Genomic DNA, 18,564 nt, shown 5'->3' with positions numbered 1-18,564 from the left:
CCAATTGGGCGAGTGGCATTGGCCAAAATGATTATGGTCCCAAGATTGTTGTACCTTTTTACTAATCTGCCAGTAATCCCACCCAGAGCCTTTTTTCGGGACTTGGACTCCCTTCTCAGCACACTAATTTGGGGGTCTGCCAGACACCGAATAGCCCTGAAAAAATTGCAGTTGCCCACCACGCAGGGCGGCTTGGGAGCCCCCTCATTCGAGGCCTACTTCTTGGCGGCACAGCTGCAGTGGCTGTCTCACTGGACGGCAGACAGATATACGGTGGAAACCCACACCATCGCAGGACGGATATCGGTCCCGGAGATCCGTTGCCTACTTCTTCCAGGCAGCAAACCAAAACGCACATACCCTCTACAGGTGTCGGTGGCACGTAGGTGCATGCTGAGAATTCACTGCATGTCCCCGGGGACTCCATTGTACTCCCCTCTACTCACCTTGGTGGGATGGCCCAAGCAGGAACTATTACACGGACATCTTGTGGCATTACAGAGATGGAGTCCCTCTTCGAGGACGGGCAACTAAGGCCGTTCCACAGTCTTGTGGAGGAGTACGATCTCCCCCCGGGGCAGTTCCTGCTTCACCGCCAACTCCTAGATAGCTACCGACCATATCAGGACCTAACCAAGGGGGAACACCACACACATCCGGTTCTCCACACGGGAGTGGGGCGCCATCTAACTACATGGCTCTATAAAGCCATACGGGAACTGACCAATAAACCACTAGAGACTCTGCGGGCCACTTGGGAGGCTGAAATTAGGCGCGTGAGAAAGAGTGGGAGAGGGCTTTGACGTACCCCAAGAAGGTTTCTAGAAACGCACGCTTTAAAAACATTCAATATTACATTCTACACAGGGCCTATTTAACACCAGCACGCCTCCAACGATTCTACCCCGACGCTCAGTTCCTATGCCCCAGATCCCATGAGCAGAATGCGGATTTCCAACATATGTTTTGGAATTGCTCCATCATCAAACTTTTCTGGCAACACATTCACACTGCTCTGGGTACCCTCACAGGGCTAGCCTGCATGAACACGTGGGACGCCAGTGCCATAGGCATCTTTCGTGCAAGTAAGCAACACAAGGTGCGGACTAGTTTCCTCTCCTTCGCGGTGCTCTTCGCCAAACGCAGCATTGCCATGCACTGGCGTTCCCCCACCGGCCCGCCGTTGGCGGCTTGGGTGGGAGCTACACACAAATGGGCCGCGGTAGAGGAGACATTGCGGGAGGAGGAAGTGAGAGGGGTCCGCAAAAACCCTATATCTATGGAATGGGCCATGCTACTATATCAGTTCAGGCAGCTAACCCCGGGCACAGATCCAACAGACGGCCCACTCACATTGTCAGCCCTGCAATCGCAGTCACAGACCCTGCCTGACCAATCTCTCGCTATCCCGACCACATGATCTCATAACAGGCCCCAGCATCGGGTATGCTATCGCAGTTACAGGTCGAACCTAAGAGGATAGGCAATCATGAGTCATAGAGGTGCCATACCCATACGACGTTTAATGCACTCGCTAGCGTAAACTGGATGTGATCTTCCATGCCCATCCCCTAGTTTGTACATGCGTTACACCCCAGTTCATGTGCCATATCAGGTATCAGAGACAACAGGGTACACACACCACGATATATCTGTACGTTGTTTTTGCTCCCCGCTGACGCATCACCAGTATATACAGATATGTAACACCAGTGGCTGTACGATTTGACATAACTACTCGAAAGCTTTGTATGATGTACAGTGTGTAAAATATGAAAATGGCAATAAAAAAATGTTACCAAAAAAAAAAAAAAAAAAAAGGAATCCTGTAGAAGAAGAAGAAATAAATAAATCAATCAATCACTGGGAATCCACAAAACAAGGAAAACTGAGCAGAGCTCAGGGGAGACTCCCTTAGCACGATGTACGGTAGAAAATCTGAGAGACTAGAGCTCCTTCCAGGTGGGTTCCAGAGGGTGGTGATAGCTGATTGGCTCTTTTCTAGAGTTTGGTCTTTTTTTCAAAAGGACATGGAGATGTTAGTAATGCGAGGCCCTTGGCCTATTACTATACATGTCTAATGGGACATTACTTTATGTACCGGGGACTCCCATCCAGACGACGGGGAATGATTCAGGCATGTCAATCTATGAAAGATACCCTAATACTGGTTAAGCTAATATTAGCACGGCATTTAAAGTTAATCTTACAAAGGCGTGGCCAAGCCAAGCTGTACGATGGCCGCTCTGTAAGAGGGATCTGCCAGCCGTGCAAATATCCGTGTAAAATCCCGCAGGAGGAGAAGCCATCTACATCTCCAAATAGACAGCACAGGCTGGGGTACAGTCGTGGACCTGTACGATGGCAAAGTTGGGCTGCTGAGGTGGACTGGAGTACCTGAACGATCGTCTGACGACATGAGGACTGGTTACTCGAAGTGAGCAAACCGCGTTGGGGAGTGGCACGGGGGTCCGAAAACAAGCTGACAATCTATGCTGGGACCCTGTGGCTTGATCAAGACAAACAAGCACCGACAGTAAGGCCGAGAATATATCGGCGGGACCCCCTTGAGGCGGACACATTTACCTGGTGCTGGCAGCTATACTCTGTGTGCTGCGGGCGGCGACAAGCAGAAGACGGCCTGCTGAGCAGGCCCACCCGGCACCTCGATCAAACTGTTCCCAGAGTGCCGCTCTGGTCGAGCCCCCCCTTTTGGGTGAACACGACTGCGACATTGCTAATCGCCTTGGAAGCCGCCTGACCGGCGCGGCGGACCAGGGAGAAAGCTACGCGGCCGCCCGAAAACAAGCAAACATATGCAGGGACCCGGTGATGTTATCACAGCATAAACAAATACTAATCACAAGGCCGAGAATACATCGGCGGCACCCCTTGGAGGCAGGCAGACTACTTGCTGCTGGCGACTGTATTCTGGATGATGTAGGCGGCGTAATTAGCAGTGGCTGGTGTGCTGAGCACTGCGAACCAACTTAGCCCAAGGTACGTGAAGTTCTGCTTTGTGCGACCCCCCCCCCCCCCCCCTTAGGGGGAACCAGACTGTGCCTTTGCTAATCGCCTTGGAGGCTGTCTGACCAGCGCGCCGGCCCTGGGAGTGTGCTACGGGCGTGCCCGAGAAGGAAGCTGCCATATGAAAGGAACGCAGTTTAGCCTGGGAGCCCCGGAGAGCATATAATAGCGGCAGGGGCGGACAACGAATGTTGATGTGAAATACCAGCTAGGCGTGAAGTCACGCACCCAGGTCGCCATAACAAGCGGAGGCCTGATCCCGCTTTGGGACCCAAGACCAAGCTATAAGCGGCGCAGGGATTGAGATTCCAAACTCAGAGTCACAGGACTTTGAGAGAACGACCGGGGTCCCTACAATTAAATTACTGGCACAGAGACAATGGTGCAATGGGAGTGAGCCACACAGATCGGTACATAAATAGGACAAAATCAGCAGGGTATAAGGGCAACAACGAAGAGCCCTTCCAAGTACAATACACTTGCTCAGTCGAAAAGGCACTCCAAATCCGAGATCCACGCCCCAAAAAGGATTATTAAGCAATACGCAAACAAGCTCACTACCCAAAATTTGAGTTGGAGGTAGCAGACACTGAACGTTACTATAAGATCAGCATCCACCCCTTCAGAAGACCACAAATGGTACAGGGAAAGCTGGTAAGCATTTTGCACCTCATCTATTGAAATCAATCAGCTCAAGCCTCAAACATGAGAAAGCACAACCTCAAGCAACCGAGATAAACATTTGACAGCAAACCAGACAAAAAGAAGCAGAAAATGACCCAGAGACGGAGCAAGCATCTGGAGAAGAGTCAGAGGCTCAAACTGAAGATCGAAGATCCCTTTTATTGGAAAAAAAAGTCTAGCCTCAAAACGATAAGCAAATTAGATAAAATGACTGCGAGCTGGATATTGTCAAGAAAAAGGTCAACATCCACAAAACTAGATTAGACCAGCTCGAAAATTGTACGTTCGACGCACATAACTTTCAGGTAAAGCTAAAGAGCAGTTACTATCAAATCAGATCAAAAAAAGCTTTATTTGATTTTTGTCAAAATCACAAAAGCAAACAGATAACATTTCAAAATGTTTCTAAAATACAAATGTGCACAATTCCAGAATTCATTCATTAATTTACAAGTGGACTTATTCCAAGCAAGTTATTATGAGAGATACATATTATAAATAAAACAGTCCTACAGAATTTAGTACATTCTAATTTACTTTAAGGCGTTAACATTTGTTGCGTTTTCTTTCTCTCACCTTAACATCTGAAATGTATCAGATCCCCAACTTACTATGGCAGTTAAAAACAGGGGAGCTAGCAGGTACAGCTAAAATGAATCTTAAAAAAGCATTTTCAACATATTGAATGGTGGAGGGATCATAGAAACCCCAAACTCCCGCCCCAAAAATGGCTACACACATTTTGCTTGATACATTTTAAAAATAATTTCTGGGGGCTTTCAACCCAATTTTTTTGTAAAATTAAGAGCCGCGGTCGACTTCATGTAGAGAAGACTCCTACTCTTGACCGCCTGGACCCAGGATCCACTGCGATTAAATAAGACACCCAGATGCGTAAACGTATTAGTGGAGTCTATCCTGTTACCCTCAAATTGGAGACTCCTACATCTTTGGTCTCCCTCGCCCGCAGGTCATTACAAAAGTTCTCTTAGCATTCAATTTTAACCCCAAGTCCTCCATAAAGCCAATATAAGATACAAGAGCTTTCTGCAGACCCATCTGTGTACGTGCCATCAGCACTGCATCGTCTGCCTAGAGGAGAGAGACTATTGGACAGTTACTACAAATGGGCAAAGTACTAAATATCATCAGGTCCAAGAACGATGACCTCTAAGCCCGATCACGCTGAAATAACCTCTGCATAACTGGCATACCAGAGACCACTGCAATAACAAAAATGGAGACATATGTGGAGGAACAACTACAAGAACTCTTCGGATCAGATCGGTTTGTGGTAGAAAGAGTCCACTGCACCCTGGGCCGTAGACCACCAGTGGGCTCGACACCCAGACCTATACTTGCCCGCATACTGAATTATCCCAACAGACATTATACTGAGAAGGTGCAAGAGAACGAAACACTATCACTCACAAAGGGAACAAATTATCATTCTATCCCGATTTCACTCCAGCAGTTCAGGCTGCTAGACTAGAGTTCCTACCAGTAAAAAAAAAAAACTTCTACTAGCAAACATTCCTTATGCACTACTTTACCCAGCCAAGCTGAAAGTAACTCACAAGGGAACATCACACCACTTCACAGATGCAAAGTCAGCAATCAAATTTGCCAAGCACATAGGGGACAAGAATCGCTCGCTACCTACTAAGGGAGCTAGTTCCTCGGAAGCCAGGTTAAGCGATACAGACTGAAGTTGGAGGACGGGACATTCACTTTATAAATGTAGCAGAGAGAAGTTAAGACACAGGGCAAGTGACATATGATCTCTAGAGGAACAATGGTAACCAGCACACATCAGGTAACAATTACTTGCACATATAATTGTGCTGTTGTCAGACTGGGACGCTGAACTCTCCATTGACTACACAACAACCCCGCCTAATGGCAAGATAAGGGCTAGTTGTTGGGGCTCTGTATCAAGTTGGGGGGGGGGGGGTGATACAGTGCACAACTTGACTGGGGGGTTGGTGTAGGGGAGGGGAATATGGGTCATTGTTTTTAATATGGTCCGATTTAAGCAATATACACAGAAATTTGAAGTTGCCAAATATGCACACAGTTTGGAGGTAGGATCGCCAACATATACTAGGCCCTGCACCAGGACAGCACATAGTACCAACCCTAAAAATAAAAGTGTCACCCTACACAACAAGAGGCGCAATGAATTCTTATAAATCCAATCCCTCCCCACCTCCCACAACTTGGACCAAAGTTAAAATAAAGTCAAGCTGTAACTTGTGAGCTTACAACGCCAATAGCTCCAACTCTCATTTTCTAAATATTCACTCCACTGCAGACAAACAAAAGAAAAAAAAGTAAAAAAGATAATTTACAAGGCCAATATCGCTAATTTTCACAAATGCATTGCAAATGTGTGTTTTTTTATAGTGGGAACTGAAGAATGAAGCAGTTGGGGGGCAATAATCAGTCCCCGTATCCTCAATAGAATTTAAACTTAATATATTACCTAGGACATTTTTCATTCTATGTCAAAACTGGAGGCGAGGATTATGCTATTTAAAAGCTTAGTTGCCAACAAGGAGGCTATTTCCGCCACTGATTTAAAATAAAAGTGTATCAAGGTTAAACAGAGGCCCTGATTTCCTGCTCTCTTTTCCCCGCACAGCTTCCCGGCACATTTGCGTGAGACCCTCACATGGAAGCAGACGGTCTATGAGCAGGCGCTGTGTGGCTGGCCTAGAGTTGTGTGCCGGAGACAGAGTGGCAAGGGCGGGGGCAGCCCTCTGACACGAGACACTGCAACAGCAGGAGTCAGCAGATAAGAGTTCTTTCCAAAAACGCACGTTATGAGGCAACACATCCATTTCAACGGAGAAGCGCGATTTGGAGTGCAGCCGTTGGATGGACTTGTCACTCACAGCCACGGCAAGAGCTTATCCAAGCACCTTACGCTTTCACTTTCCTCCTTTGTGAAAGTTATGTACTATTTATGTGTTTGAAACACATAGCCCCATAAAGATAACAAAGCTTTTCCGACGACAGTAAGTCAAGTGAGCCAGTCCAAGTGGGACGGCTCAAATAGAGAAAACTGTACGTCAGCAAGTGCCCTTTCCCAATGGCTGGCCGCCGTTTAGCAGAAACGGTGACGCCAGCCAATGGGAAAGAGGGACGGGGATTAAAGCCCGATACTGACACTGACCCTAAAATCATTCAATCTCGCCAGCGAGACTGCGCAGTCTTACGTTAGGCTCGACCTAAAAAATACATATCTATTAAAGTAATAATCTATCATTAGTAGAAGCAAAATTATAATATACAATCCAATTTTTACAGAATCAGAAAAAGTAATAAAAATACTAAATTATTCTAGAACATATTCTTTGTATTTCTCTGGTAATCTTGTGCGAATAAAACTTCACCTGCACGTTGCTTCACCTTTGTAGTTGTAGGGGTAACTAAAGAGTGTGTTTGACTCATAAGAGAAGGAACAGGCGTTACTAAAGTTTCTTCATTTTGAAATTTTGGAGGAACCACATCTTGTAACCAATTGTATGATTGTGAATGACCTGCATTTGACCCATAATGGTTAGAAATAATGTCAGCTTGAGAGTTTGAAATTAAAACTAAACTCCTTTTGTTCCACCACCCATTGTTGAGTAAGAAGGCTGAACCTTTGGTTACTTTTCAAACTTGAACTGGGGAAGAAAATCCAGAAGAACCCTTCACCGCTTTCTTGGGCTTTTTAATTAAACACTCAATCGCCTGGTTTCAAGGAATCTCCACTAAAGTGTGAGTCAAACTGACTTTTCATGGTTTCTTGAACGTTCTTCACTCTGTCTCTAATCACATCTAATGAATCAACTTTCCGTTCAGATGTGTTAGATAACCATGTGGGGAATAAATTAGAATGTGCCATTCTACCTCTCGGCAGCGTGAAAGGTGCAACCCCAGTGGTGGAATGGGGAGTGTTGGTGTAGGACCAAACCTTATCTTTCAAATACTCAGCAAAATCTAGATTTGATGCAATGGCAGTTTGAATACCTTCCTTGATAAGTATGTTACCTCTTTCAACTAGACCATTTGAAGATGGAGAATAAAGCGCAACCTTCAAATGTTGTATGTCGTGATGTTCTAGAAATGTAAACATACGTTGAGATGAAAAGTGCGTACCATTGTCAGTGACCATAGATTTTGGTGAACCTTCAAGTTTAAAGACATGTTTGACTTGATAGTGTTCTCAGTAGTGGGTCCATCACAAAACAAATAAAACATCCACTTAGAAAAATAATCAACCAATAGAATTAAGTATTTATTGTGTGTGGGCAGTAATTCATATGGTCCAGAAAAATCTATACCTACTTTGTCCCAATGGCCGCATGGGAAAGGTACAGGATGTAAAGGTGTTTGTAACGTCTTCCATCTTTTATAAGATAAAAGACATTCTGAGCATGTTTCAATGGTGGATTTGACTTGAGCTTCAATGGAAGGCCACCAATAAAACTCCTTAATCCTCTTACAGGTTTTAGAAATACCAAGGTGTCCTTGATGTGCTAACTGAATGATTTTCTTGCGTAAATTCTCAGGGGGAACAAACAGATCATGACACATGATGATTTCATCAGCAATAGACAGCTCCTCAGCGACATGAGCACATTTCTTCAGGTCACAAGACAGCGTTCTAGTTGCTGGCCAACCTTGAACAGTAAATTGTTTTACTTTTTGGAGGTTGTGATCTTTGTCACTTTCTTCTTTCCAGTTATGCTCGGAAATAGTGGGGAACTCAACGACAGCATCTATGGCTGCCACCACACACTCAAATGTTATTATCACCTTAATTCTGAACATTTTCTAAAGACATTCTGGAGAGGCAATCTGCTCTAAAGTGCTTCCCTCCCGGTAAATGTTTGATTACGAAATGGTATTCTTGCAAGGTTGAGTGTAAACGTATGAGTCTTGCAGAGGCCTTGTTGGGGCCAGAGCCTGAAAGAATATAAACCAAGGGTTTATGGTCAGTGAAGATATCAAATTCTCGACCCCAAATATAAGATCTAAACTTCTGAATAGCCCAAACACACGCAAGTGCTTCTCTTTCAATTGTGCTATAACATGTTTCTGGAGGTAGTAATGTCCTTGAGGAGAGTGCAATTGTATGTTGCTCATTTCCCACCCACTGACAAAGAACAGCTCCTAAGCCAAACTAGCATCAACATTTAAACAACATCTGCAATTATCTTGAAATGGATGGAGAGCAGGGGCACGTTCAATAATGACCTTGACTTTATTAAAAGTGTCTTGCAAATCATCACTCCATGAAAATTTGCACCTTTCCTAAGTAATGCTCGAAGGGGTTCAACTATCTTGGCATAACCATATACAAAGAGAGCATAATACTCAGCTAAGCCAAGAAAAGAACAGAGCGTCTATCTTTAGGAGGCGACGCTTCACGTACTGCTTGGATTAGTGAAAGTTTAGGTTTGATGCCTTCTGGAGACAGTGTGTGACCCAAATAATCAAGAGTTTGAACGCCAAATTTACATTTCTCATGTCTGATAGTCATACCAGAGGAGGACAATATTTGTAACACTTTGGTCAAGGTGGAATTGTGTGCTTCGCGACTGCTGGCGTGGACCAAAATATCGTCTTGATTTTGCCTGGACTCCAGAAATGTTTTTGAAAAGCGAATCCATGGGCTTTTGGAATACGCTAGCAGCGGATACGAGTCCAAATGGTAGCCTGAGTTTTTTAAATGCTCCAAAAGGGAATGATAAAAGTGGTGAGTTCTTGAGAATCTACACTAAGGGGAATTTGGTGATATGCGGATTGTAGATCAATTAAAGAAAAGTACTTGGAACCTCCAATGCCAGCTAAAAGATCATGAATCTTTGGAAGGGGGTGACAATCTATGATGATGTTCCTATTTAATGAGTGCAAGTCAGCACAGAGTCTCACCTCGCCTGATTTTTTTTTTGCAAACGACGATGGGAGAATCCCATTGAGATGAATCGCAAGGAACAATGATGCCTTCAGAACAAAGATTATCTAATACTTTCTTAAGATCATCTCTGGCACTGAGGGGTAAAGATCTAACTTTGTGTACTACTGGTTGGGCATTTGGCTGGAGTCTCGGTACCAATTTTATCAGTAAGGACTAAAGGAAACTGATTAATAATATCATTGACATCAGTGGGAAGATCTGAAAATGAAGGAGTGTTGATGGCCAACGTGTCAATACTGTCAGTATCATCTGTAACATTCCCTTCTGGTAAATCACCAAGAACAATAGGGTTATCTGAGCCAGGCTTAAGATAAATTCCCATCTTTGCAAGATCCTGCCATCCAACAATGTCCCTACCTTTAATTGCAACATAATGTTTTTCAGATAATGTTGGGTTTCTGCAACTTAATCTTACTTGAATTTTGTGTGAAACATCTGAATACAAACTGGTCTCGTATTGCGTAATCTGCATTTGCACCAAATTCACATGTAGATGCCAGAATTCTCAATTCTGCAATGTAGTCCTCTACTGTTTCTTCAATATTTTGTTTTCTTTTAAAGAAATTGTGGCGTTCTAACATAATACTTGGTTCCTCATAATATTGTTTAGTTAAGCGAGCAAGTGCCTCTTTGTAAGAGTCCCAATCACCACCAGAACCAGTATGAGCAATGTGAGGTAAATTATCAAAGACTTTTTGTGCTGCAAGACCAATGCAACTATACAGGATGCCTGCTTTATGAACGGCTGGGTACTTTGTAGCATCAATTGCTACAAAATAATTGTCAAAAATGTTGATCCATTGACACCATTTGACACTAGGTTTGCCAGGAGACTGAAGAAAAGGAGGAGGGGCTGTAATTTGTTGAGATGACGCCATGTTGTTCAATAAAATCTGAGCTTAGCACAATATCAATCAATCAATTCTTGCTTTATTTCGATTATAGTTGCAAATCATAAAAGCATATGATTTGCTTAGCACAATATAATTAACTTGAAAAAAATATATATTAAATGGTCTGTAAAGGCACAATGTGAAAGGTGCCACAATTATGAGTCTGTATATGAAAGCAATTTAAATTTAGTTGCAAGTAATAAAGTTTGACAGTACCTGAAAGGAAGCTGACAGCACAAAAGTCAAAGCAATCGATACAGGCTCCAATTGTATTAAATACTTCCTTTTTAGGTCTCAGCTAGCGAAGGCTGCGCTTGCGCAGTCTCGCTCGTGAGATTTAATGACTTGGAGAAGAGGGGCTTGAACCCGCCCCTCTTCTCCATTGGCTGGCCTCTTGAATGCTGGCCAGCCATTGGAGAAGAGGTTTGTCTCTCCGAACAGGCCCCGTCCTTTTCGGATTCGGGGGCGTGTTTTTTGCTACTTTTCTAATTCTCTCCTCCAGCCAATGGCAAGAGGAGAGAAAAGAAAAACACGCCCCCGAATCCGAAACCGCCGCTGCCTTTCTCCGAGGCATTTCTGCTTCGCCTCGGAGAAAGACGGTGGTGTCCCAGCATCCGGACGCATTTGTTAATTTCCAATACTTAGTTGCTCCCTCACCTGATCTCCTTGTTCGTAAAAAGACCGACTCTCTCCAGCTGCTCTAGCTTGGTCCTCGATTTGCTGCTGCACTACTTCAGCCATGCTGGGGTATTACTCTGTACACCAAAGGGCTTTTCTGTGAGTATCCCAATGGAGACAGGAAAACAGGAAGATGCTTCGCTGGTGTGTTGGCTCTGCACCGTGTGTGAGTTGCAGGGTGTGGTCTCTTGTATTTCCGTGGTGTGTTGATGGAGTTGTATCTTCGCTGGCGTGTTCTGCACCGTGTGTGAGTTGCAGGGTGTGGTCTCTTGTATTTCTGTTGTGTGTTGATTGATTGGAGTTGTATCTTCGCTGGTGTGTCGGCTCTGCACCGTATGTGAGTTGCAGGGTGTGGTTTCTTGTATTTCCTTTGGTTGTTGTTCTGCTCCGGGTGGGTCATACATGAAGTTCCCCTTGCATTCAATCTCTTTAGGGTGATTGACAGGCATTGCTGGGCTCAGCCTGTAGGGCCGGGCCTGTAGAGACAAGGTGACATTATAAGATATTAGGATTACTGTTATTAATGCACGGGGTGTTTGTGTCTTGTACAGCGCCTCGCATAGCACCGCACCTCTAGGCGCTCTCCACGGCTCGGGACGTGAGACCAGGTGACTGGCCCGATGCCCACAGGAAGCAGCGGAGACGCGGATTCACTGCACAACCCGCACGTGGGTCACACTTGCACATTTACAGAACGTGTGTCCTTCTCGCCGCGCAGAACTGGATCTAAAGTTACCAGGAAGGCAGCGTGCTGAAGGTGACACAACGTGTGACCCTGCACAAAAGTTATCTGCGCTGTACTCGAGCAACAGGGGGCATTACCCAAGCGGATCTCACCAGATGCAACAGCAGAGCTATCTCTCAGACAGACGGCAGGAACAGAAGCGCCCACCCCAGGCTTAGATGGAGGCCTTGAGCAGTACAATCACCCCCAGGGTAACTGTGGAAATGGGGAGAGGATTTGGTCCGTCGGCTGCGCTGCCGACTTTGGTGCTGGAAACCAGGGTTCGAGCCTCGACGTCGCGTCCACATCCTGCGATTCTGGGCAAATCACTTAATCTCCCGGTGCCTGAATGTGTAATGTAAATACGCTGCTCATGTACAGCGCTCCAATACCTTCGGGTCGAGTTCGCGCTATATAAAAGATACAAAATAAAATTTTAAAAAAAACACGGGTTTTTACTCCCAACAGGAGAGAGTGCAGAGATGTTCATAGACTCGCGCAGCAGAGCTATCCCTCGCATTACACGGATTGCACATAACGGGACAGTGGAGCAATCCCTCGCATTACACGGATTGCACATAACGGGACAGCGGAGCAATCCCTCGTATTACACGGATTGCACATAACGGGACAGCGGAGCAATCCCTCGTATTACACGGATTGCACATAACGGGACAGCGGAGCTATCCCTCGAATTACACGGATTGCAGCGGCAAAAGGAGGCGCGCGTGGCAGCAGGACAATACAGATGCAGTGCAAAGGCCAATTAGACGCTCCACCCACATTGTTTTTCAAGGCCCAAGAGTTTGGCGAATTATCGGGTTAAATAAAAATACCAACCTGATTTCACCATCACACGAAAATTCAGAAAGAATAAGAATTCAAATGGAATTCTCAGCTCAGCGGTTCCACAGAGATCCAAAAAATGATGGGACGGCAAACGGATCAAGTAGTAACCATTTGCACTTGGTCAACTGGACTAATTCATATTATTATAATTTTTATTATTATTGCTATTGTTTTTTTTTTTTTAACGGTTTGCATGATTTAATTTTGGACGTTTCTCGGTGCTGTAAAAGAACAGGTATTACCATTATCCGATTTAAATATACTTAATTTATCGCCCTCAGAAAGATAAATGTCGAACAGTAGAGCTCGAGAACAACAGAACGTGAGGTGCAGCAGCTGAAGGAATTCTAATTGCTGGCAGTCGATAGTATGCTTCTTTGTTTTCCAAAAAGGGGACAGCCTCAGTACTAATTAATTGAGGTTCGGTGTTCTAGCACACGTAGCGTGACTGTGTAACACTGTTCCATTTGCAGCGCCTGTAGGGGAGGCAGAATTCAGGTGGGAAAAAAAACACTTTCAGATGCGCCGGTTTCCAATTTACAAACACCGCTTATAACGTTAGAGAAATGTCCCCCGGCATATTTTAACCTTTAGCGAGTGCCTGCACATTTTACATTTACACAGTCGCGACCTTACGAAACAGCCTAAAACTGGTTCAGAGCAGTGCAAGAGAAGTAATCGCTCGAATCACAGATGTGTGCACCAGGGATGTTAGGCTGTCAAAACACAAATGTAAGCGAAAGGAAAATATGAGGCTTTTCATTATGATCCGGTCGTTGTGCTCAGCTGGAGTGATTTATGGTCCAAATTAATTAATCTTTATAATTTTTTTCACGTGAACAATAAACAGCAACAATACGCAATCAGAAGTGAGACCTGGTCTGCAGGATAAGGGTTCCTGTGGGGGCGGGGCGGCACTGGGAGAAATAAGGGACAGAGCGGGAAAAAAGTCAGTTCGAGAAAACTGCTCTAAATTACTTGCCGCCCCTAGCGCCTGTAATTTGAATAAATGTAATATTTCAGTCGGGAGAGAAAATCAAAGGAAATGTGGGGTTATGTGAGGCCAGGGGACGGAACAACAGATAATGTTTGTGTCTCCCACATGGCAGAGGGCAGGACACGTCTCAGCAGCTTCCTGATGTTTCAGACCTAACCATACAAAATCCTGAGACCAATGAGTAATCATCATAGCAAACCTAGAGCAAACCTCACCAGCTTCCTTAACTTTCCGTTCTTTTGCGAGGCAGAGTGTAACGACTACGGCAGGAGTGTTCGCTGACCAATCGCCCCCACATGGCCACCTCAGAAACCTTTCAGATAATCTGTCAATTTTTTATTAGTCATTTATTTTTTAAATGACTAATTTTTAGTGATAAATGCAAAGATCTAGAAACAACGGTGCCACTTCTGCTTTGGCTCCCAAGATCAATGTGTATGTGTCTATATCTATGTGTGTGTGTGGTTCTGTATGTGTGTGGCTGTGTGTGTATGTGTATGCGGCTCTGTGTATGTATGTGTGGCTCTGTGTGTGTGTGGGAGGCTCTATGTGTGTCTCTGTGTGTGTTGCTCTGAGTGGGTGGCTTTTTTTGTAGGTGGCTCTATGCGTGGGTGGCTCTGTCTGTGTGTGGCTCTATATGTGTGTGGGTTGCTCTATGTGAATAGCTCTGTGTAGGTGGCTCTGTGTGGGTGGCTGTGTGTGGGTGGCTCCGTGTGTGTGTGTGCAAATGCAATAGGTCTCGCATTTGAGATAGATTAAGCTATTGACATTGTAAATAACAATGGCGTTTCTTTACATGTTTAAAAAATAAAAACATCAACAAAAAAAATGTCATGAGCAGTGACAATAGCTCTAACTTTAACAATGCCGAGACCATTGCATTGTAAATGCTTGTTAAAGTCTTGTAATAATTAGCGTGTGAACGCGCGTTAAAATTGGGTGCTGTTGATTTAAATGCCTGAATTGTAGCAAGCCGATAGAGTTGATAAACAGCGCGTATGAGCGCATGAAAATTGTGTGCCGTTTCTTTATTTTCTAACTTGTAGAGAGGACGTAACTTTGGAGATCGACGTGCACGATCTCGTTTGGATGTGAGGCAGCGCTCCCCCTGTGAATGTGCAACAAACAGGAAGGGTGGAAGTTGGAAATCCGTAATGCGATTCAGATGAAAGCAAGAGGAGTGCGTCTCGTCTAGCCTTTGCAATAGAGTACGGGAAAGAGCCAGACTGACACACGTCCATGTTGGAGGGAGGCCCACCGGGTAGTCGGGGAGACTATTCCGGGGCACCTTCCTACCGCAAAGTTATAGCCGAGCGCCGCTGAGAAGCCCCCCTCGGGGAGGTCTTTCTCCTATGATCGTACTAGGCCCAGTAACACCACCACACAGGACTCAATATCAGTTGCGTGACTTGGTTCTTTATCAGCAGTAATACGTTCAATATTTACAGTGGGATCGAGGGATCCTATAAGAGTCTCAATGTCTGTTAGAAGGATAGGGTAGCGGGACAGTCTTAGTACCAACCAGGTACGGGAGGGCTCTGCGCCAGACCTTGAGTGCTGGTCTCAGAGCGGCTCGGACGTGGGGAGCCGCGACGCGGTCAGCAGGGCTCCGGTGGTAGGTCCGCTTCGGTCGAGCCGCGACGAGGTCAGCTGGGCTCTGATGGTAATGTTCAACAAGGTCGGGCCGCGACAGCGGCAGCAGGGCCCCAAAGGTTTGTGAAGGTCTTTAAGCACGGTGGAGCCGCGACGTCGTCAGCAGGGCTCAGGTGGTGGGTTCAGGGTGAGTCTTCTTCCGTAGGGTCAGCCGCGATCCGATCAGCAGGGCTCTTGACTCCAGGATACAACTACTGTCCTGTTGTCGGGTCGCCCCAGATAAAGGACGGGAGCCCTTTGATGTCCGGACCCTTGCGCCCGGAGGGGGCGGAGAGGCCGAGTAGGGAGCGGCCAGACGCCCAGCAGAAGAGGCGCCAGGCCCCAGAGAGCTGTGGGGCGATCGCACCTAGGTGTGGAAGGACGGTTGGGGGCCCCATCGATACTGCCCTCCACCGGGAGTGGGAAGGGCTCACGTGGTATCCCCCGGGCCAGGGGTTGGCGTCTCGATGTTGGGCCTCGCTGGGACCGAGGCCGGGTAGAGTAGGGTCACGCAGGTGGTCACGTGGAGTGACGTATAATCCAAAATGGAGGAGCCCCGATGTGCATGGGACCCCGTGCGGCTTAGCGCGGGGAAACAGGACCACGCCACGAGGCCGGCTCCTACAGTCCTCAAATTGGAGAAGAGCGAGGTGCCGCCAAATAAATCAGTGAAAATGAAGAAACTGGTAGGTGGGTGAAGAGTCTAATCGTCGCCAAGATGTTGAAATGAAGATCAGGAAGCAGAAGTAAGGAACGTAGGCTTATTCCTGAACAAAGTTCACCCACGACGCCCTGCTGCTACGGATTCAAGCACAAACCAACTGTTGCTTGAAGAACCGCTGAGCAGTGAACGGCGCAGAGCGTGGAACAAATATTACTAACATGTTGACACACGAGATGATCGCACGTAAGAGCCTCGGTGAAGGTTGCATGCGCTGCGTTCATCTCATGCACAGAATAATATCACTACAGGCTGCCAGCAGCTAATCTGCCCAAGCCACATTTCAGAAGACGGGGGAGGTGCCGGGGGGGTGGGGGGGCAGTGGAGGTAGAATTAATTCACGAACTTGAAATAGTCACATGACATTGTCAATGTGATATTGTTTACAAAAAGTAAGAAGGAACAAACGGGTGGCATATGAATGAACTGGGATTACAACCCCCCATGCAAAAAGCGATCGAGTGTGGGCGCGAGTTATTTGTATGTATAGCGCACACAACCTGCCCCTCGAGGATACTTAACGCTTGTGTGTGGCCTTTGTGCAATGCTTGCAAACGCAGATTTTTTCTTTTGAGCATGTAGGCAAGAGTGATGCATTTTAGATTAAATGTGCATTTGCTTTTGTGCGTTTAAGTTATGAGGACAGCCAGCTAACATGGGGAGATCAAAAGTAATGGAAACGTCATTTTCAGGAAAATCCTCAAGTGTATCTGCTGAAACTGCAAAACGGCCAGCAAGAGGGGGAGGAGAGAATGCATGTGAACCAAGCGCGCACATGCTGATTAAAACCAGATGGCCCCTGTGCGCTGCTCTGGCTCCCGAGAGCAAAACGCTCTGTGAGTAAACCGTGGAAAAGAAGCTGGGACATCCACACGCCTTTGGCCAATTGCGTACTGAAGCCAGACGCAAAGGCCAATAGCGTGAGCACAACATGCATGCGCTTTGAAAAAAACTGGAGTGATTACAAGAGGTCTATTTCCTATGTAGAGCATGCGCGCTGCCACAGGCTCGACCTAAAAAATAAAAAACACATGCACAAAAAACCACACACATGAACTCAAAACAAACAGTTGAGTGGAGGCGACTATCGCAGAATGGCATAGAGGGGAGTAGAATGTCACAGATGGTTGGTGTAGATTGTTGCAGCATAGCACAGAGTGTCTTAGAGTGGAGGGGTGTAAAACAATGTGCTGTGAAGTGGAGGGACACAGAAGCAGAGAGGGGAGTAGAATGTCAGATGGTTGTGAAGATTGTCACAGCGGGGCACAGGGTGTCAGAGTGGAGGGGTGTAGAGCAGTGTGCTGGGAAATGGAGGGATACAGAAGCAATGTGTGGAGGGTCATGTCAGAGTAGCGTGGGGGAAGAGTGGAATGGTGTGTCCTAGAGATGCGTGTCAAGGAGGGGTGTGGCAAGTCATGGAATTGAATGGAGTAGTGGGGTTTAGAGCAGAGTGGCACAGTGTGGTAGCGCACTGCCATTACATACAACACGTTTGCAATTGAAATGCCCATCGCACTTGCAGATATAGTTTTACTGTTAAATTTCTACAACGCACAAACGAGAATGTGTGGAAATGTCATTACTTAGTGTATTGATTTGTTTTTAAAATATTTGTTTCCAACACACGTCAGAATTATACAAAAAGGGCTTCATTTGTGTTTTTCTAAATCTGAAATATCTGCACAATTCATTTACAGACATTTAAAACACCAATGTCCCTCGGACCACAGAGCCCGGATATTCGACATCTGTCTTTTAATGCACAGCAAATTGAAAAAGATGTAAAAGGTCGGTTTAAATAAAGAGCACTTGGGGAAGAATACAGTAAACAGGCTATGCTCGTAAATTAACGTTGGACTAGAAGCACATACTACATTGGCGGACCTGTCCTCGCAAAGGACACGCTCAACATTGAAACGGTGACTGTCTACTGGCTCAAAAGAAAATATATGGCTCTGGTTAACCGAAAGGCAAAATATGAGGAAAGCCATAGAGGGCTCGGGATGCGGGTCATATAAAAATGTACTTCCTAGCCCCCATGTTTGTCAAAAAGTCCTTCAGTTTAGAGGCACCTGCGCTCCTTATTATTACCGATCAGTGATAAAGCAAGGTGAGGCGGCTACATTTTACATCTATTTTAAGCGGGTTGAGAAGGGTGGTTGCGAGTCACGGAGCAGCACCAAGGTCTAGTTCTAGGATGTCGCAGGGATTCCTCACCTCGTCGCCGGACATGTTGCTGGCGAGTCAAGCGGTAGCTAGGGACCTCAGTATTACGACAGTCTTGTCGAACCGTGGCTCGTATCACGAACAGAGCTTCCAACTTTCCCTCGTGGGGCTGACTGCGGATTACACTTCCACACCACCCCGGTACATCAGCAAAAGGAG

At 46.0% G+C, this 18,564-nt stretch overlaps 1 protein-coding gene across 9 annotated transcripts in view; it reads right to left on the bottom strand.

Annotated features, from left to right (window-relative positions):
* The window catches only part of LOC146811945 (eukaryotic translation initiation factor 2 subunit 2), a 268,399-nt gene extending 249,835 nt beyond the window's left edge, over positions 1–18,564 (bottom strand). For all 9 annotated transcript variants that reach the window (XR_014966807.1, XM_085618911.1, XM_085618918.1 and 6 more), the window contains exon 1: positions 18,397–18,564. Coding sequence is in view for 8 of the 9 variants with exons in the window: in XM_085618911.1 (XP_085475037.1) it covers positions 18,397–18,411 (15 nt within the window). In the remaining variant the exon portion in view is untranslated. The remainder of the gene's footprint in view (positions 1–18,396) is intronic.

The sequence above is a fragment of the Triturus cristatus genome, chromosome 7, assembly GCF_964204655.1.
Source record: "Triturus cristatus chromosome 7, aTriCri1.1, whole genome shotgun sequence".
NCBI lineage: Eukaryota > Metazoa > Chordata > Amphibia > Caudata > Salamandridae > Triturus > Triturus cristatus.
Note: the sequence above shows the minus strand (reverse complement) of the source record. Positions and strands in the feature narration are given on the sequence as shown.